Genomic DNA, 20,558 nt, shown 5'->3' with positions numbered 1-20,558 from the left:
AGGAACAGGGAGACGGGAGTTATTGCCAACGCAGAATCTTCTCAACAGTTACACATAGTCCCGTTGCTGGTAACAATTCCAATCACATCACTCTGGGGTCCCCTGATCTGAGAACTCATTCTGAAGTTTCAAATGGGGCTGTGCCCAAATCCACTCAAAGCGACTGAGAATGCTGCATGGCCTCTCTTTAGCCATCAGATGTGTTTACTTTCATCCTTCCCATTTTCACACCACCATCCAGAAAACAGATTATAGAGTCCAAGGTAGATTTTGTCCTGGCTCTGCCTCTGCTATGAAGACTCCAAAACAAGATCTGGGTTAGTTACTAGACGTCTATTTATCCCATTCATTTAAACAAATCCTAAGACATGACTTCTTGTCAAAGAAAGTTATCCAGTGCTGTGAAATCCACCTCTGCTGTACAACTGGCTCATCTATTTGCTCCTCACCCTGCCAGCAGCTCAGAAGACAGTCTTGTAGATAACCAGGCCTCCTAATACTTTCCAGATTCCTGACGGGGCTGAAGCAAGTTCCCTGCTTTCCATATTAGATAGCACAGATTCCTACCCCACGGTCTGTGCTGGCTGCGTACACCTTCTGCGTTGGCACTTACTAGATGGCAAAAGCCTAGTTTTCCTTTATTTGGGTCACATGCCACCCTATCAAGTCACCAGTCAAGATCACTGGCCTCCTCTGACCCCTCAGGACAACTCAGTGTTAGAGCCAACGACCTGGTCAGTGCCCAGGCTTGGCCCTTCTGCTCCCTTCTCTCTGAGGGAAGCTGTCTGAAAGGAAAAATAAGATGAAAAGAGAATAAAAAGGAACAGTTAATGCAGGAGGTTACATCTGTACCAGAGGATGTCTTTTCCCTGTCACTGCCAGTATGAAGCAGGCACAATAATTTAGAGAGTAAGAGAATAAGGAACTTGATTACTCAATATGTTGTGGGGGAGATACAGGTTTTCCTCACCCTCTATGCCCCCTCCCCAAGATCCAGGTACTCCCAGGAGTGAAAGATAAGAGCGTTATTTTTTTTTTTCCCCTTTGAGACCAAAACAGAGTCTGTGTCTCTGGGCAGCTGCTACTTAAACCACTGCCTGCATGAGCAAGGAGCAGAGGCAGCTTCCAGGACTGTTTCACCTCAAACTTGAAAGTCTACCTGACTCAGCAGGCAGCTTCCTAAGCAATACAGGGAAATTTCTGGGCGAAGTACGGAAGGCGAAGCAGCAGCAGACTAGGACAATTTACTGTTTGCCATGAAGCTGAAAGAGCCCTGACTTCCAAAGCAAAATCCCAGCACAAAATGCCAAGGAAAGGCCCAGGCAAACAACCAAGTCTCACTTAATCCCATAAAGAGGAACATCTGGGTGACAGCCAGTCATCTTGACCTTGCTAATCCAGAGCAACATCAGTGTTGCCTCAATGCCCCCATGGAGCCCCAGCTATCCCTGTGCCTTTCCATGGCCACCCACTACCTGAGGCACACAGGAAAACTGTATCAAGTGGGTCAGGGTTTGGTTGAGCCAGGGATTCCTAGGAAGAAGCAGTAATTCCGTTTCAGAGAAGTCATAAGAACATCCAACCACTGACTCAGCAATCCTAAAGGTCAGGCTAGGGAAAGGGCCTGGTGTGGAGACTGCGATGCTGATGCCGGCTGGTGGTGCTGCCTGGGGATGGGGCTCCAGGCAGAGACTAATCCCCTTCACTGGTTCCTCTTCAGCTGCAGGAATCAGAGGGCAAGCTCTAAGAGGATCAGTCTATTGGGCTGGCATCTTCCCCCTTTAATCTCTCTTGATATTCTGATCCTTTAATCCCAATGAGACAAGTGAAGGCAGTTTTGTTAATCCAAAGGGGTAAGTAAAACTGGCCTCCACAAGCGACAAGTGAGGGATACTTTCCACGTCAGAGGGTTCCCTCTGGCACAGCGGCTCCACACCCTGGGAAAGCAGAAAGCAGCCAGATTCAGATGGGGTGGAGGTGAGACCATTATATCAAATAAAGAGTCCTGAGGAGACGGGTTCCATGCCACCTCGAGCCTAAGACATTGCTCCCTGCCTTCGAGATTTATTCCCTTGTCCCAAAGAATTAAGACACTCAGCTAAAAACACAGAGACTCCACCACTTTGGCAATCTGGGAGTGGGAGCCCAGGAAGATGGAGTGAGTGGGTCTGAAATACTGACATGAAACATGTCATGAAAACCAGCACAGCTATTGGTCCTATCCATGTCCCTGTCAGGCCAGTTACTCTAGGGGGATGATGCCATGCATCTCTAGAAATGACAAGTAAAACAGCCCTGCCCACAATACAAGGTGAGCCAGCCTGAGCCAGGAACCACTGGTGGACACACCCATGCCAAACAGGCAGGGCTTTCTTGCTCTGCTGCAGAATGCCTACAAACCCTGAACAATGTTAGGCTGGCTAAAGGTTCTGGCCAGCCAGAAGCTAATTCCACTTCAAAATATTGATTAGGGCTATCAGGATGGTTATAAAGACATGGTTTTCTCTTTTCTCTTTCTTCTCTTTTCCCCCTAAATCAGAAAGTTCTGAGGGCCTCAAATCATGGACTCCAATTAGGAAGTGAATCCAACAGTCACATGACACTGGGCTGTTCCCACGGGAACCATGAGTCAGGACAGGGTTATTGATAAAGACTCTGAGAAGGTTGATCATTACTTGTTTCTTCTTCAGTCTCCTATTTAAGATTTTCTGATTTTCTGGAGGTAAGGCTCAAGCCATCAAAAGAGCAGCTCCAGGCTATGCACTTCTTTCTCATCAGCAGTTTCTAGCTGAGACCAGATTAACCATAACCAGGCAGACAGGTGAATTCTAACCAGTGCTTACTTCCCTAGCTCCTACTTAGACTACTTCCTCAATGCTGAAAACAAAACAAAACAAAAAAAATACAAGCTAAAAACCTCCAATCTCAGATGCTCTCAAGGTCAGTTCCCCTTTCCTTCCATTCTTGGTCATAAGCAATCAGTGTTCTGGCCCCTCCAGCCTTACTGCAGAGCAGACAAGAGGGCTCCAGACAGTGCTGGCCCTCCTGGGTCTGCCATACTTCTTAGAGACATTCCCACCCCTCATTCTATCAAGAAACTCCCTGTGAAAAGATCCGTGTCAGCCCTAAATGCCACACTGAAGTACTGTCGAGTTCCTGGAGACAGCTTCCTGACTGCGGGTGAAGGTAGGGTAGTGGAATTATGCTATACAGCAGAGAGGGAGTCATCAGACCGCCAGGAGCTGAGTTTCATGGCAAGATACAGACTGGGCCTTCCTGCTTGCCCTCCTGTTTTGGAAAGTCATCACTTACTATTTTTCACAAAAACAGCAAGGCCCCCAAAGGAGGTAGGTTAACAAGGTCCCCCAACCCAACACTTGTCAGCTCAAGCATGGGGTTCCCAGGCCTCAGATACATCTCAGGTGCCTCTAGGGATCACAGCATCTATCCATCATTCTCTTTCCCCAACTTCTCCAGTTTTGTTTCTCTTATCTTTCTTTCCCAGAATTCCCGGATCATCTTTGAGGCCCTTCTCTGGCTCCCTCCCCCAGGTCTCTGCAGCTCTTATCCTCTAGGGGGCCAATGCCTTTCCACCCTTCTTGGGCAGGGGGGTAGTTCAAAAAGCTTGGATACTTGTCTCATTTAAAGTGTGCTGCAGGTTCTGTTGGCCTCATTTCATTTTTCAAAGGACAATTTCATATTTGGAACAGATTGGAAGTTATCATAGGAGTTTCATGCTGATACTGTAGGAAAGAGAATGACTGAGGGTACTATACTGGCTGACAAACTTCACCCAAACTTGAGCTTAACTGGAAGCTGGAATGGAGGTGGGAGGCTCTGGATTCAGAAGGAAGCGAAGAAAAAGGCTGTGCCAAGAAAGGAAAGTGGAGGAAGTTCAGAGAAAGGGTGGGACAAGGGAGGTTCTGTGACAGTTCTCTGCTGTCCAAGAGACCAAGTCTGAGTCAGCATGGCCTATGAACCTTCTTGTGGCAAATCCTGCCAGATCCCCATAGACAGAGACATAAGGCCCAAGAACCATAAAAGGACAAGGCAAGGCGAGCCAAGCCCATTTGTTATTCCCCGCCCTCCGTAAAAGGAGAGTTCTGGGCCTTGGTCTTCTCAGCAGTTACCTAGAGTGTAGCTAGGGAAGGCCTGAGAAATCTACTGCCCTGCTGGTTTGTTGCACAAAGGAGAGAGCCATGCACACTTCCCAGTCAAGTTGTGGAGATCCCAGGTATGCACATACTCAGTCCCCTCAATAACATGTCCCTAAATAGGCACAGTCCCAGCAGGTAAAGGGAGCTGGTTTAGTCTCTCTCTTCAGACACCCACTATGCCAACAGCTTGAGGCAGGTCACACAGTTGCCCAGATATACAAAGTAAGTGCCTTCCTTCAACTGAAAGTGGCTCCAGGAAAATTCACATTGAGCACTGATCATCTCTATGTTAGAACAAACATGGAAACCATACAAAGAGTTTGAGCCACTTGGAGCCCAACTTAGCTAACGGTCATGAGCAATTATATACAATTATGGCAAAAAAGATGAAAGAAGAAGGACTTACCTCATCTACTGACACCGGCAGGATGACTCGACTACAAGAGAGGGAAAACAGTATCAACTTCAGGCTCTGAAACCTGCCCAAGGCTCTTAAAGCATCACCTTAGAATAGTATTAAACATTTTGTTGCACATGACAGAAACTGTCAGAAACCCAGCAGAAAATGACCCTGAGTGCTTCGAGGCTAGGATGTTCTGTTCCCTTCTAGCATCCCAGTTAGAGCCCTGTGATTCAGTACACACCTGTTCCCCAATGAGCTACTTCTCAGGCCTCTGACACATTTGGAACTATCTTCTCCCTCTCCTCCACTATCTTCCCCACCAAAACTTGCCAACGAATCTAGTGAAACAGATTGGTTAACACAGGAGGACCCACCCCCTGTAAACTCTGAAGCCAAGATGAGGATTCAGACCCAAAGAATCAGGCCCTGGGGATTTACACCTTTGTGGACCCAACCTCCCAACAACAACCCTCAAGGTGAAAGGCTAGGAAGGGGCAAAGCTCCTTGGAATCTTTAATCACTCTAAGAACATGTACCAACCATTTCTGCTCTGGGACAAGATATTATAATACAAGCTACTACCATAAAGCCACCAAGAGAGGACACCCAACTTGTGTCCTAACCTCCAGAAGCTGACCAAAGGCACCCCAACTGATCACTGTCTTTTCTTTTTCCATTTCAATGACTACCAATTGTTGGAGGTACCACCAAAAACCTGACAGAGAAACCATGGCCAGCAAAGTCTCCACACTGTTCAGAATTCCACAGGGCTAACAATACTCCTCCAGGTGGCTACAGCCAATTCCCAGTTCAAAACTGTGAGGTCAGCGGGGTGAGACAAAAACGCTTGGTGGTATTCATATATATCAAGCTAGTTCCCAAGCTGAGGCTGTCAGTTCCCAGACCGTAGCTGGAACCCCCTGGAGCCTCCTGTATCTTTTGTGCTTGATGAAGCATGAGCTGCTATGCTATCTGTCCTGTGTAGTGGTTCCACCAACCAGGACCCTTGCTCCAGGATGATAAATAGTCCTCTCACTATTTTTTAGTCCCACAAAGATCCCCCAGGTAGCACACAAAAGGGTCTGAGAAAAACATTACACTATAGGCAAAGCACCTGGCAGAAAAGTAGCAGGAAAAACAAAATGGGCTCCAAGGCTTTACTGTCTGCTAACTCCCCTCCTCCAGAATGACTCAAATAACGTAAATCCTGCAGGTTATTGGATGCTGCCACTAACACTCTCCTCCCATTAGAGAAAGCCGACAATGCAGAAAAATACTTCCAACTTGAAGGCCAAAATTACAGCACGCTCAGTAAAAACTTCCTAGAAAACAATCAGCCTTTTATCTTCAAGAACAGCAGTAAAAATCACATCCAAGAATTTGCAGAAATAAATCAAGGAGAATCCTGTTAGAGGAAGTGTCAAAAAAATCAACAAGGGCAACCTTCAGACCTGGGTGGGCACCAAGTCTCCCCTCCAAAAGAAATGAGCATCAGCCAGTTCCTGACAGGATGCTCTGAGGATGCTTACATTACAGCTGCACACCCAGACATTTCTCCCTGACTCCTTGGGAGCAAAACCACTCTAGCAGCAATAGGGTGTAATTCCAAAGGATAGGGCCACAGAGGCAGTGCTGGGCTAAGTCTGGAGCTCTCACTTCAGTGTGACCTTCATTCGTACCCTTCCAAGAGCTGCAACGCTGCAGCCACAGCCAAGTGTCTTAAATACCCCTCTATATGTCCCCCGTCCAGGGATAAAAACATGTGCTTGCACACGCACAGGCCACAAGTTAGGCAGGAAGGAAATGCAGATGCCAAGGTTCTGTATCCCTGGCAGGCTTCAAGGGGAGGAAAACAAAGAATGGGAAGGGAAGACCTCTCTTCAAAACTCACTCAGATCTCTTCTGAAGGTCCCTTCCCTTTCCTGTCTGACCTTCTTTACAAAACTACAGATTTCTAGACTCCAGGATTTGTCTGGGAATAGAAAAAAAGATCAGGAGAATGGGAAAAGCCTTTCATCTGGACAGTCGAGATTAGAATCTAAAGTGCACCATACTCTCCTCCTGTTGGCATCCCCAGGTTCTTCCTCCTCACCACACAAAGCTCTGAGTTCTAGCTGCATCAATATCAGACCAGATGTCATGAAATAAAGGTAGAGGGCCTTCAAAATAATGCACTTCAAATTAGGTGTCAAGCTGGGATGACACTTGAATTTCTGCTCCCTGAATTTCTTATCCAAAGGTCCACGCTATGCCTCCAAGGAGCAAGTCAGATGGGATGGGGCAAAGTGCTTTCATTGAGAAAATGGAAACAGCCCTCTGCACACCTTCTTGGCTACCAAGTGAGTTCCACCAGTTGCTCTCTACTTGGATATCTCCCACTTCCAGAATTCCTGGGCTTCTGGCCCAATGCTGCCCACCTGCCCTCCCCTCCAGGGAAGCACAGTTTTACTGTAAATTCTGCACATATAAATCCAATCTCTCCTCTTTGGAAAGGAAAACAAAAACATCCCAAGATGTTTCCTTGGAACCATGAGCTTCAGAGGTAAGTCACCTCACATTTGAAAGATTTAGCAATCTAAACACCCCCACCTGTCATCCACCCAATCCCCTGGACTTCAGGAACAAGCCTGTCTCCCTGCAGCTCCTCCCAGAAGTCACTAGTTGCCCACCCCTAGTCACTACTCTAGAACTCCCTTACCGTTCACTGTCTTTTCTCAATTAATGGCTTTATGGGAACCTCCTCAATTCCTCAAAGCAATTCCCCATCTCTGCACTAAGATTGAGAATTCCCTAGAGATGGGCTGCCCTACCCCCCAACCCCACTCCAATAATTCTTATATTTATTGACAAACATTCTCCCCAACTGTCTTCTACCCTGGTAATATCCTGGCCTTCTCCATCACCATCACTCCCCCATATCACTTCAGCCCCTGCCCAATATTTTCTGGACTCCTCATCCAAGTGATCTCAAGTCGCAAGCAAAACCCCTGAGCTTTCCCTCCATTATCTCCTCCTTTGTACCTACCACTTGGGCATCACGTCATGCCACCAGTCCCCTCTGCTACCTCTTTAGTCCCTTCCCCTGTCAACTGAGCCTGGCCTTGACTCCTGAACCCTTTTCCTGCGTCCACTTATTACAGTCCTTCCCCTGATGCCTAAAGCAGAGCCACTTGTGCTCCAGGTTCCCCTCAGCAATCTTTTCCAGCATTCCAACTTCCTCAGTATTATGCAGCCCCCAAATCTCTCTCCACCACTGAATAGCCCACCGACCCTGCCTGCCCTTGTCTAACTGTTTCTCAACCCATGAGACAACTCCTCCCTCTTCTGCTGGTCCTCTCAGCCACACGGGCAGTTCTAGCTGGTCCCCTAGTTCCTCAGCCCCCACTGTAGAACCACCTCACATCTCATCCAGAGCTTTCAAGCCCCTCTGCCCCTCCTCATGCCTTGTCCGGCTCTCACTGTCCCCTTGACTCCTTCTCAGGCCCCGTCGAGGCTTCACTGTCCCCTCGGCCTCTCCTCAGGCCTATTCGGCTCTCACTGCCCCTCGGGCCCCACCTCAGGTGCTGCCCGTCCTTCTGTATTCCCGTTGGCCCCACCTCAGGCCCTGTCCGGCCCTCACTGTCCCCTCAGCCCCTGCTGGGCCGCCCAACAGCCCATCCAGGGCTCTCCATCACCCCGGCCTCGTTCGGTCGCTGCATCCCCTCCTCCAGGCCATCAGCCTCCCTGGTCGTCATCCCCGATTCTGCCTTCCTTCTCCTTTCCGCACCGCCGGCTGGACACTCACTACTCCTTGAGCAGCACCATGTCGCTTCGCGGCTCGGCGGCTGCCCGCTTCCCGCCCGCTTCCCGGCGGCCGCTCTCCCCGTGGCCCGGCCCGGCCCGACTGCCTGTGCGCCTTCGTCGTGGTCTGCTCTGTCCCCGACGCTCTCGCTGCGGTCGCCGCGCCGGCTCCTGCGCCCCGGCCTCGCCGCCTCCCGCGCTGCTGCCGACGCCGCCCGGAGCTCCGGTTCCGCAGCGCCGCGCGGGGGCGGGGCGTCTCTGCGGCAACCAGAGCGTCACACGCAGTGGTGCGCGCTGACTTCAGCGCGGAGGCGGAGCCTTGTCGGGCTCGTCCCCTCTCGTCCTTAAATGGGCCACGGCGTCAGCGTCCGGGTCCGAGGTGGGCCCTGGGCGTGAGCAGTCCTAGACAGTAGGCGGAGCAGACGACGAGGTGTCTGGCAGGGTCCTAGACAGGCTGTTCTGCAGCTGGAGCCGATGCACCTGTGTGCTAGGGTCTCTCCACTGGGGTGGATTGAGATCTAGGAAAAGTTTGTGCTCTTTACGCGCAAGTGCTCTTCCAACGGTTTGACTCCTCAGAACAACACTAACAGAAAGATACTATTACTGTCCCCGTTTACAGGTTAAGAGAAGGAGGCAGAGGTTTAGAGACTTGTTAAGTCCAAAGCTAGCATATGATGGGGCTGAGATTTTCACCCTGCAGTTTTAGTGTAATGTCATTCATTCGATTAGTATTTGCTAAGTGTTTGCCCTGTACCAAAACCTGTGCTTTTTTTTTTTTTTTTTTTTTTTTTTTTTTTTTTTTTTTTGAGAAGGTGAACAAGGCAGAGACCATCTAGCCCTTAGGGTACTCAGGGTCAAGAGGTGGGGCTGGGAGAGGTGAGGTAGCAGAGTAGATGGGTGGGTATAGGATATAGAGCCAGGCAGAATGAAAAGAGCTGTGAGAGGAGAAACACAGGTTTATTGAGATTACGCAGGGAGATGTAGTTAGCCAAGGCCTCCTGGAGGAAAAGGACCTAAGCTGAGATCTACAGGGGGCTGTGCCTTTATCAAGCATAATGAATGTATAGGTGCATTTGGGGAACCTGAAAGAAGTGACTGGATCATGAAATTTGTGGGCTGAGGAACTGTATGTAGGAAGGGTGAGTTGGGGCCAGATGATGCAATTCCTGGTAGGTGATGATAGGTGTTTGGAATCCATCCTAAGGGCACAGGTGGGCATTTAGGGGTTTTAAGTGGGTTTGGTGTTTAAAGGCTCACTCTGATGTCTGGGTGGAGAGGGCATGGAAGGGGCAAGAGCAGAGGCGGGGAGGACAGTTAGGAGGCCTCTGAAGAAATCCAGGACGAGATGGACTAGGACAGTAGTGGGGAGGGGGGTGAGGATGGATTCAGCAGCAACTCAAGAAGTAAAATCAGCAAGACTTGTTGACTAACTGGCTGAGAGGATGAGAGGGAGGAAGGGAGAAAACTACCCAGGGTTCTGACCTGGAAGCCTGGGTGGACAGTACTGCCTTCAGGAGTATATAGGAAAGGCAAATTTGCAGTGGGGAAAATAATGACTCCAGTGTTCGACTTGAGGGGCACCTAGGTGACCATTAGTGGATTGCCTAAGATAGGGGACTCAGAAAAGAAGGCTGGAGCAGGTGGCTATATTGCTATCAAGCCATGACTAGTGCCCCAGGACAGCCTGGAGTAATGCAGGTGTTAGCTACTCTAGCTACTCATTCATTAAATCCTAGAATGGGAGCAGGGATTACCTTGTGAGGGAGTGTCAAAAGAAGAGATATTATGACCCAAAGTCCAAGATTAAGTGAATGGCTTGGATCCTGGTCCCCTGACTGCCTCCCTCATCTAGCGTAGGGTTTTTTTTCCCCTACGTAATACCTATTAATAGTTATTTAACAGTTGCCAGGTTCCGGCTCTTTCCAGGAAGTAACCAAACCCTGCTCTCTGGGAGCTTGCAGTCTAGTTAGGAAAACTACATTTACTCATTCACTCAATAAATATTGAGCTTCTGGCCCCATCCTAGGCCATTTTCTAGGCACTCAGGATACAGGAGTGACCAAGAAAATAGACATCCTTCTCTTGTTCAGTCAGGGGAAGCAGAATATAAATAAATACAGAATTAACTTCAAGTCGTGATAAATGTTATGAAGAGGCTGAGTAAGGTGACTTTGAACAGAGGTGGGAGGCATTAGTTGGGTGCTCAGGGAGGACTTTTAGAGGGGGTGATGTTTAGACAGACCTGAATGACCAGAGGAATTATTGCTAATCTGGTTCTTAGTTAATAAGAGTTGAGACAAGGGAGTTTGGAGGGCTGTGCTGGGCACTGGAGCGGGGCAGGAGGAGCTAAATAACAATCTAAATACCTGAGAACCAGCTTCTGCTCTGGAGGCACTCATGGAGAGTAGACCTTGCTCTTGCCGAAAACCAAGTAGTGACTTGAGGTAGCTTGCAATAAAAGAGGACGTGTGTGACTCAAAGAACAGTGCTGGGGAAGATCCAAGGAAAGGCCTCCTGGGTTGAAGAGGTGCAGGGAGCATCCAGGACAAGGGGAATTTGAGCCAGATTTGGATAGAAAGAAAGAACAGCATCTTCAGAGGGGAAACTAGCATATGCAAAGGCACAGAGGCAGGATTCTAGAAGATGGAATCTGGAAAGAGGGGAGGCCAGAGTAGAACCTCTGGTTAGAGTGTGAGTGGTTAATGTGGTGGGCACACACACAGGATGGACTGAGTGTGGGGCCCTGAGTGCCATGCTAGAGAACTCTACCTTCACTCCATGGGCAAAGGTAGCCATTTGAGAGCCTTAAAGAATTCCCACTCCTCACAAACACATTCAGCCATTAATGAGATTATACCGGTCTTTGCTTCTTTATCTCCTTTCTTCTCTGAAACATGTCATCTCATCCCTTCCTGTCTCAGTATACATTCTAGAAATATGGATGTTTTCTTACAAATTCACAATGGTATTATCATACTTAAATAAATTCATAATTTCTTGATATTATCTCATACCCAGTTCATATTTAGATTTCCCTAATCATCTAAAAATATTATTCTGTAGCTTCTTTTAGATAAGTTTAATATCTGAACAAGGTAGCATTTTTTTTTTTTTACATTTTATTTTTAGTTCGGTTTCTTATATCTCTTACTCTAGCAAGCTTTGCTTCAGGTGTGCATAGGAGTTAGCCCTTACATACAGAAGCCACAGCTCTCTCCAACTGTGTCCTGCTGTAAGCCAACGTCTAGCTGTGGAAACAGACCCTCTGGTGCCTGAATGCTCCGGAGTCCCAACGCTACCACTTGCCACCTGTGTGACCTTGCGCAAATTACTTAACCATTCTTTGGCTCAACCTCTTCATTTGTAAAATGGAACAATGATAGTGGGATTGCTAGGAATCAATGATAGTGCTGGCTTCAAGGCAATGTACGTAAAGCAGTTTTGTGCAGTATGTGGCACATTTCCATATTATTATTGTTGAGGGCAAGGATATTGTGAGGAAGGAGGAATGGACACTATTGCCTTTCAAAGCTACTTCTACATATTCCAGGCTCAGAGAGAAAGAAGCGAATCTCCAGTGTCACAGCCAGCGACCTGTCTCTCCTATCTCCCTTTCTTTGTCTCTCTCCCTCTCTCCCTCTCTGTCTGTACTGCTCTATCATCTATCTCTCTAGCTCCCTCTCTAGCTTTCTCTCACTATCTCTGTCTTTCTGTCTCCCCTTTTTTTCTTTATCTCACCTCTCTGTCTCTTGGCATCTTTCTTTCTGTTTATATATCTCTGTCTTTAATCTTTTGTTCTCTCTCCTCTCTCTGTTCCTCTGCATTTCTCTCTTTATTTCTCTTCCTGTCTCTCCTTTACGGCCCACTCCATCTCTCCTCATCCCCGTCCTCAGTCTTTGTCACTCTGCTCTGGAGAACGCATCTACTGCCTGTGTTTCTTTCATCTTCTCTTTGCAACCGTCTCCTTTTCCCCTGTCTTCTCTTTTCTCTCTCTCTCTCTCTCTCTCTCTCTCTCTCTCTCTCTCTCTCTCTCTCTCGCTTGCTTTCATCTTGGTGTCTGTGCATCTCACAGTTCTGGCACCTGCACAGTTTCTCCTGGCTTGCTGGCCCTCATTACGGCCTTGGTCATAGCCACACCTGTAACCCATCTCTGGGTATCTTGGGGAGACTGTGTTTCACTGTTTCCATTTTCTGTTCTGTCCCTTCCTGGCTGGTGAGAGCATACTCTTCTCCCAGCTTCTGTCTTAGTCCATTTCAGCCTCTTTTTGTTTTATTTCTTTTTAAAAATTTCATCCTGCAAATATTTATGGAGCAGCTGTTCCATGCCAGGCACTGTTTGAGGCACTAGAGGCGTCATGATGTCCAAGGCAGAACATGTGCCATCTCTCAAGGAGCATTCTTCCTAGTAGAAAGACAGATACCAGACAAAAGAACAGACAAACATGTGACCCTGGATGCCTGGCTCGTTCCACTGGGCAGAGGAGTGTGTTGGTCATTCCAAGCCATATGCAGAAACTCAGGCCCATGAAGGGAAGCTGGCTCCGCCTTGAGCTTTGCCTGACAATTTCTTGTCCCTAAATAAGAACTGTGGGGCACTCTAGAAGCCAGATTTAACATTCATTATGCACCAGGCTGGGGGACACACAGGTAAAAAGAAAAAGGTTCTACTCATGTAGGGTCACATCTAATGCAAGGCAAATATAACATCTGCTGGAGTCAAGGAAATAGACAGCAGGTACTTTGGGCACCCAAAGAGGTGAGGAGGCACTTTACCTCCTCTTCTCTCTCCCTACCTCTGATGGTGTTTGACCTGCTAGGGTTAAAAATTATTTGAGTGGCTGTGATGTCTAAAAAATATTTTTTGACCCAAAATTTGTAAAAGGGCCTAGTTTATATAAAATTCAGGATTTTTAGCTTCTCTTGGAAAAAAAAGAAAAATCAGAATAGCTGGCAACACTAGGCTTGTTCCCACATGGCCATAATTGGTTGAAGCTGTCTTAAGGCTATCCCCTGAGATGGGGCTGTGGCCTCCAGGTCCCCACAGCTTCCACCTAGTCCTTTGTGTGTCCCTGGCACAGAGGTCAAGGTCTCGCTGCCTCTGTAACACCACAGAGCTTATGTTGCGGCTCTACTTATATTAGAGAAATAGTCTCTATGCTGTCTAGATCAAACACAGGAAAATAAAAGGTAACAACAAAGGAAGCGGCAGAGCCCCAGCTTTTGAATTTGCAGTCCTGACAAGTAGGACATCCATCTAGCATCCCTCTGCCCTGGCTACTGTGTGGGGGGCCACTGCTCATCCTTCCCCCAAGGCCATCTATATTCCTCCCCTGTGCCTTAAGCCTCCTCTACCCCAACAGGGTCAGAGTCCAGGCCTCAATCAGGCTGGCCCTCCCCTCCCTGGTGGTGCGGCTCTCCCAGGGGCTTCTCTGCAGGGACAGTTGCTCTCCCTCTTGCTACCACTGTCTGGGGCCCTGGTGGGAGGGAGGCTAGCTTGGTGGAAAATCTATAGGAGGAGCAGTCATGCCCATGACCACTGCCTTAGGACAAAAGAAAAGGGGCAAAGGTGAGCTCCCTCCCTCAGAACTAGAATTCACCTGCAGCCCTGTCTTTCCTCCCAGAAGACCCCTTACCTGATCCCTTTTCCGCCTCTTCAAATGGTAGCACAGAGGCCAAAACAGCAAAGCTGGGCCATGACGGATGCAACACAGCAAAGGGATAGGGACCAAGGAGCACATATGGACAAGTGTCAGGGAATCTGGGCAAGGGACAAGGGGCTAGGGGATGTGTGGGAGAGACACAGGAGCTCATGAAGAAGCAGTTCTTGTCATTCTCAGCATACATTTATTGAGTGCTTACTGTGTGCCAAGAAGTAAGCCAGGTGCTAGAAACAGCAAAGGGGTAGGAAGAGTCAGGGTCAGTTATGAGGTCATCGATGACAGTGTACTGACCCTGGTTGACACAAGCAACAGATTAACTCTTCGGGCACAACTCTGAGGGCCTGGGGCTGGGTCCTTGGACAGACCTCGCAAAAGAAAGGGATTTGGTGAGGCAAGACCCTCTCCTTCTTTCCATCTAGGAAGAGAGGCACACAGATAAGCCCCTACACACTCCTCTAAACACAGTCACACCTGACATGAGTGGAATACACTCTCCCTCTCTCTTTCACTCACACACACACACACACACACACACACACACACACACACAGAGGTATGGCCACAGTTTTACAAGGAAGTGGAATGGGGGTACTACCTACAGGCCATGATCTGAGTCACTCCCTCAACATAAATCTGTCAGAGTGCTTAAATATCCACTTTTGAGAGATTATCTTGAAAAGCTTTTCAGCCAAGTCTCTAACCAAAATGTGAAAGACAAAATGAACAAGGGGACAATTTCTTAAGGCTTTTGCTTAGAGAGGGGTTCTGAGAGAGCAGAGTCAGCAGAAACAGACCTCACTTCTTTTACTTGGCCACAAGTCTGTTTCAGTCAGAGCTGCCTAAAGCCGGTGTCCTATTAGACATGTGGGTAGGGGTAGACGGTAGTGGTGGCCCTTGTTCCCTGTGCTATCTGTACTCAAGGGTCATACAAACAATGCTGTCACTTGCTAAGTGCCTATTAAATGCCAGGTATACTACTGTGCAAATGTATTATGCCCATGTTCACTGAGCTTCACAGTGAGGGTATTAGCTCCACTTTACAACTGGAGGAAACTGAGGCTAAAGACTTGCCTAAGGTCACTGATGTGGTGGTATATGTGGTGGGACCTCTAACTTCTCTGCCCCTTGGCAGAGGGAGATGGAATCTCACTCTGGGAGAAAGGGATCAGGAACCAGGAGATGCCAGGGGCCCAGTATAATCTCAGATCTACCCAGGAGGCTAAGAATGACTAACTTCAGAGCTGTGGACATGTTGCCTGCAGAGACCAAGGGACACAAGCAGCGGCTCCATACTTGAGGGCCACCCAATGGAGGATGCTGCTTCTCCTTCACGACACTCAGGAAGCTCTGTCCCCACCCCAGGGCTTGGGGTAAATCAGGATATGGTGGGGAACAGGTTCACAGAGCCCACCTGCTCATCCTGACCCACCACCCCAGGAGAGGGCTGCAGCTTGTGAAAACTCCTTCACCTTGGGGGTTCTGGGCTCCTCCTCCTCCTTATAATTCCTGGGGAAAATGAGCTACTACCCTCGAGTTGGACCCCTCGTAATTGGAACAGATAAGATGCCTCACTGCCCCAAGAGCTCACAAAAAACCCATCATATTATTCTTTAGAGGGAGAAAACTATTGCTGAAATGTCCCTGAAGCTTGATCTTGTTGAGAAGACTTCTCAGAAGCTGTCTGAGAGAAGCCCCTCACCATAGGATGCCCAATGCCTAATTCCACCTCCCATTACACAGCCCAGTTGCATATCTGCTCAAATTTACACAGGCTGACATGCAAATGCATCAAAAATTCCACTGGGCTAAATGTGCTGATGTCTGGGACAGTCCTGCACACATATCCTGAAAACTACATGTCCTCCTTTTTCAGTGTCCTTGGGGCCAAGGGCAGTGTGAGGCCCACCTCAGACTGCACAGCTCAGGGCCAGGATGAGGTGGGCTTGGGCAGTTCTTTGGACCAGGCCTATACTGGGTACGAGAGGGGAAAGAAGATGGAGCAAAACAGAAAGGCATCCATGAGAGCCTGCAAACCTATCTATGGTCTTTGGGAGGGTTGGAACCTTCTCTAGCACATGCTCAGGCAGCAGGAGCTGCAGGCAGAAGCCAGGAGGATCTAGAGGAAGCTCAACTAGACCTGAGCCCAGGGAGACTAGAGAGAGGTTACTGGCAATGCTTCTGAGACTGGGTCAGCTCACTTGCTCAACTCCGACACCACTGGCCAGGCATCACTTCCTGCTCCTTTCCATCAGGAGCCTGGAGGACAAAACCTAAGAGGGTCATGGCCACTTGGTGCCCATTGCCTCCTATCAGCCCGTGGTCCCTCTCCCATTCCAGGGCACTCTTCTCAGGGGTTGGGGTGATCAGATAATTGCCTCTCTACCCTGAGAACCCATTAGCCTCCAGGGCTAAGATGACTCTACAGAGTAATCATCCCATTCCCCAAGGAATCTTTTGGCTTCAAGAAAGTGGTGCTTAGATTTGCTTTTCTTCCTCAGGCTGTTGACTCCCTGCTCTCAATGTCTGGTGGCCCCCCCGGGCTGCATCTTCCAAAGGAATGTCCTGGTCTAGAGGCTTTCTTTGGTTCTTCCAATGATGTTAAGGCCCGTATGCAGGTCTTGGCTTTAATCTTGAGAAAATTACCCCACCCCCCTGGGCCTCGATTTTTCCAACTGTAAAACAGAAATGATAATATCTATTTAGCTCTTAGATGTGTTATCATAATTCAATGATAATAGGAAAATATGTAACCTATCAACTCTGTACAGTCAGAGCTGAATGACTGGCTCCTGAAAAGGGGGTGGGGGGTGCAGCTGGTAGCTGACCTATCTGGTACCCTGCTCCCATTTTCATGCCTGTAATCCCCATGCGTGTTGGCCTTAGACTGATTTCCACCCTGCATTCTTTTTCAGTGCCTGCTTTTCCCACAAAGTGCTCACACCCTGCAGCTGGGTGGGAGGGAGAGGCAGCAGCTCCTACTTAGGCTGCGGACTGAGCCTGGGGCTGCTGGGGACAGCATAGGCCATGTCTGTAACCACAATGTTTTCCCAGCTTGAAGGGCCCCTCCTAATCAACATTCCCCAAACCATGCTCCTCTGTGAGTGGGTATCAAACTTTGTGGGGCACCAGAATCACCAGGTGGGGCTTAGCAACATATAGGCTCCAGATTCCCTCTAGGTCAGAGGCAAGACCTGGAGATGTGTTTAACAAGCCCCAAGGAGCTCCTGCTGTGGGTGGTCATCGGGCCACACATGGGAGGACAGCTCGGATGGTTAAAACCACTTCTCCCTAACATATCACACCTCTTCTTGGAGTCACAAAATTTGACAAAACTTTTTTTAAAAATTAGCATAACCATTCACATCTCACATAACAAGTGTTCTGAGGAATGGTTTGGGAAATGTTGATCTCATTCTCCCTCCTTTAAAAAAAAAAAGTTTTACACAAATATATATTTTTTAAATATTTGAGTGAACTGAGGCCTGGAAGGTTATGTGTATTCAAGGTGCTTAACTGCTGACATAAAGCTCGAATTTGGGCCTGGGTCTGCCCCTTCCTATCCTCTGTCCATCCCCTGCCGCCCCCCTCCCCCCCACCCACACACACACATTGTTTCTGTCTCTCTGAGCCTCTCCTAGAGTCACCCTGTCTTAAATTCAGGAGGAACTCTCAGGATAGTTGACCAGTGACATGAAATCTGAGTCAGGGCTATAACGGGGTCAAGATTAGCCTATTTGGCTGGGAGAAGCAGCAGAAGAGGGGGTGGCCTACACTTTTGTCACACAAGCCCAATTTGTTTGCGGATAGGGTGAGGGTGTAAGGTCTTTTCCTGGCTCAGTGACCCTCCCAAGCTGGCAATCACACAGAGATGGTGAGCAACTGGGTATGACTGGCTGGTGAGAGACAGAAAATCTTGTGTTTTCTCTTCAAGCTCAAAACCTGTAGCCCTTAACTGATAAGTCAGCAGGGGCACCCCTTACCAGAAGGAAAAGAAATTTATTGCTTTATAAAAAGGAGTCTGATAAAACTTAAAAAAAAAAAAAAAAAAAAACTTATATGTCTAAAAATCCACCCACCCATCTCAGCGGTCCCGGGAAATCTCAGACACATTTCTGGGGGCAGTCAGGTGGGTAGACTGGTAAACCAGGCTGGCCTGGCAGAGGAAGGGTGGCCTCGCTCACGTAAACAACTACAGGGCCCTGGAAAAGTCCGCCACCAGGGTGCGCTGTGGCGCCGCAGCCTCAGACAAGCTCCCAAATGAGCCAGGCTGGCTCCAGGTCCTGGGTGGCTGGCTGCTGGGCAGCTCTGGGAGAAGAGCAGATACCCAGAGCCCACATCCTACCACCACCCCACACACATCTCTCACACATATCACACATACACACCCACACGTATACTAGGCCCCTCACGTATCTACCACCCAGCTCAGGCCTGGACCTCCATGTCTGTCACCCGCACCCTCATCTGTCATGTGTGTGTCTGTGTGGAGTGCCCTTTTGGTGCCCCTTTAATTCCCTTCAGGTCACAGACTGGATGAAGGGTGGCAGTGGAAACTTGTTGTCTGCTTAGGCCCTGAGGGAGGAGGTGACCACTGATCAGCTTTGTCCACGGCTCCTGAGCCTGATATGAGCAGCCAGCCCTCCATCCCCTCCACAGGCTTTAAGCCAGGGGGCTTTTCCACAGGCCTCTAATGGGAGGACAGGCCATGGAGAGGCCACAAAGCGCTGGAATTACAAAGGATTTAGCACCAACAACAGGAAGCGGGTCATTCCTTCCTCAGGCAGCCTCAGACTGGCCAGGGGAGGAGGTGAGGGCAGGCAAGGGGGGTGCAGGCAGTGCAAGCCTTTGACCTCAGGCAGGTGTGGTTGGTGGGCATGCAACCAAGGGGCAGTAGATGGTATACACCCCTGTTTTGGCAAGAGGCAGAATCCCAGATACTTAAGGGAAAGAGCCTGCCTGCTGGAGGTCTTCCTGGCTCCTCCCATAGGCACCATGGATCCTCAAGGCTCCAGGGACCCTCAAAAGTTGCAGAGCAAAGCCCGAGGCAGCCCCTGCTTCCAGCAGTAGGAGAATCGTACGTCCAGGCCCTCTCCTGTCCTTCCACAGCTGAGCTCCAGGACCAAGGCAGGACCAAGGCCCTAGGAGGCAGCATGGACTCCAACATAGTGGAGAGGTTCCTGGGGGTGTGTGGAGGTCCTCTGGGGTAGGGAGGAGGACACTGGTGAATCACTGAAGCACAGGCAGGAGGTCACAGTTCTGAGGTGTGGGCACTACACGGAAGCCTCCCGGTTGGATGAGCCGTTGAGCTTGAGGAAAAGCTTGTCATCTTCCCTCTTCTGCTGCAGCTGCCTCTCCAGCCTGCGCCGGTAGCAGATGAGGTAGAGGGGAAGGCAGAACCCCAGCATGCTCACGCCAAGCAGCCCCACATTCACCTGGGGTGGCAGGGATGAGAGTTGCCATCACATGGGGCAGGGGGACCAGGTGGGGGCTATGGTCTTTTGCAGAGTCCAGCTCAAGACTCTTCCTAGCACTCATGTTTAGAAAAGGGAAGGTCACAGGAAAGGAAGGGAGAAACTGAAACTGGAATGTTCAAGAGGCTGGAGGGCCACATTCCAGCGGGAGAATTCTCCAGTTGTCTGCAGGCCACTCAGCAGCCCTCGGGGCCTGCCCTCCCCCCACCCCCACCTCAGACCTACAGATCTGAATCTCCAGGGGCGGGGCAGGGAGAGCAAGTAGGGTCTATTTATCCCAAAATCAGGACCAGAAAGGACACTTTTCACCTCCTGCCTGGCCACCATTTGTAAGGGAAGGGCACCCTGAATTGTTCTTAACCAAAGTTCTCAAACAACCTGTCTCGGGGCTCTGGAAGCCCCAGAGCAGTGCCTCCCAGCTCCCAATCAAGAGAGTGGGGCAGATGTCCATAACCCACTGCCCCCTGGCCCTTCTTACCCACAAAGGGTCTCCTTGGAGGGGACCCATCATAGCCAGAAACAGGGGCTGCTGCAGGAGAGCGAAGAGTGCACTGACCAGAGACTGCAGTCCTGTGAGGCTGCCAAACTGGGTAGAGGGATACCTGCAGAAACAATAGAGGACCTGTCACCGCGAGTGTCACTCTCGGGCTTTCCAAATGTTCCTTGCCCCAGGTGCACTGGTGTACCCAGGCTACACCTTTGGCACCAGAGAAGAGGGGTGCTTGCCTTCAGATTACTATCTGCTGGGCAGTTCTGCAAAGTGAATTTCTCTTTTGGACCATCCTGAGGCCCCAGACTCTGGGGAGGATCCCACCCTACTCAGAATGCGCCCCAGACCCGTGGATGTCTGACTAAGCTGAGTGAAGTGGGTGCCAGCAGGAGTCTGCAGTCTGGGAAGCAGGCCCAGGAAGCAGGTTGGAGGCTGGGCCTGGCTCTGCTGTGCCCTCATCCAAGGGAGCATTGTGTAATCAAGGAAACGTAACATTGCAGCTCTCAGATGGCTCCCTCAGACCCTGCCAGGGCAGCGCAACTTCCTCCAGGCCTGGGGATGGGGTGTGGGGGAGACGTGCAGACTTAGAATGACCCC

General features: G+C 49.5%; 2 protein-coding genes across 8 annotated transcripts in view; both read right to left on the bottom strand.

Moving 5' to 3' along the window:
* PITPNA (phosphatidylinositol transfer protein alpha) overlaps window positions 1–8,587 on the bottom strand; it is a 35,997-nt gene extending 27,410 nt beyond the window's left edge. The window contains exons 1-3 of one of the 4 annotated variants that reach the window (XM_036223734.1): window positions 8,345–8,587; window positions 4,564–4,594; window positions 1,869–1,937 (exon numbers count right to left, since the gene is read on the bottom strand). In XM_036223734.1, the coding sequence (XP_036079627.1) occupies window positions 1,869–1,937; window positions 4,564–4,594; window positions 8,345–8,364 (120 nt within the window). In that variant the 5' untranslated portion in view covers window positions 8,365–8,587. The remainder of the gene's footprint in view (window positions 1–1,868; window positions 1,938–4,563; window positions 4,595–8,344) is intronic. The other 3 variants (XM_036223732.1, XM_036223733.1, XM_016138952.2) reach the window with 3 other exon arrangements.
* Window positions 8,588–17,580: 8,993 nt separating this feature from the next.
* SLC43A2 (solute carrier family 43 member 2) overlaps window positions 17,581–20,558 on the bottom strand; it is a 35,103-nt gene continuing 32,125 nt past the window's right edge. For 3 of the 4 annotated variants that reach the window (XM_016138934.2, XM_036223925.1, XM_016138935.2), the window contains 2 exons: window positions 19,950–20,073; window positions 17,582–19,432 (listed from right to left, as the gene is read on the bottom strand). In XM_016138934.2, coding sequence (XP_015994420.1) covers window positions 19,271–19,432; window positions 19,950–20,073 — 286 coding nt within the window. In that variant the 3' untranslated portion in view covers window positions 17,582–19,270. Of the gene's footprint in view, window positions 19,433–19,949; window positions 20,074–20,558 lie in introns of all 4 variants that reach the window. The other variant, XM_016138937.2, reaches the window with a different exon arrangement.

Source organism: Rousettus aegyptiacus, unplaced genomic scaffold (assembly GCF_014176215.1).
Source record: "Rousettus aegyptiacus isolate mRouAeg1 unplaced genomic scaffold, mRouAeg1.p scaffold_m13_p_6, whole genome shotgun sequence".
Lineage (NCBI taxonomy): Eukaryota > Metazoa > Chordata > Mammalia > Chiroptera > Pteropodidae > Rousettus > Rousettus aegyptiacus.
This window is presented reverse-complemented; position numbering and strand designations above follow the sequence as displayed.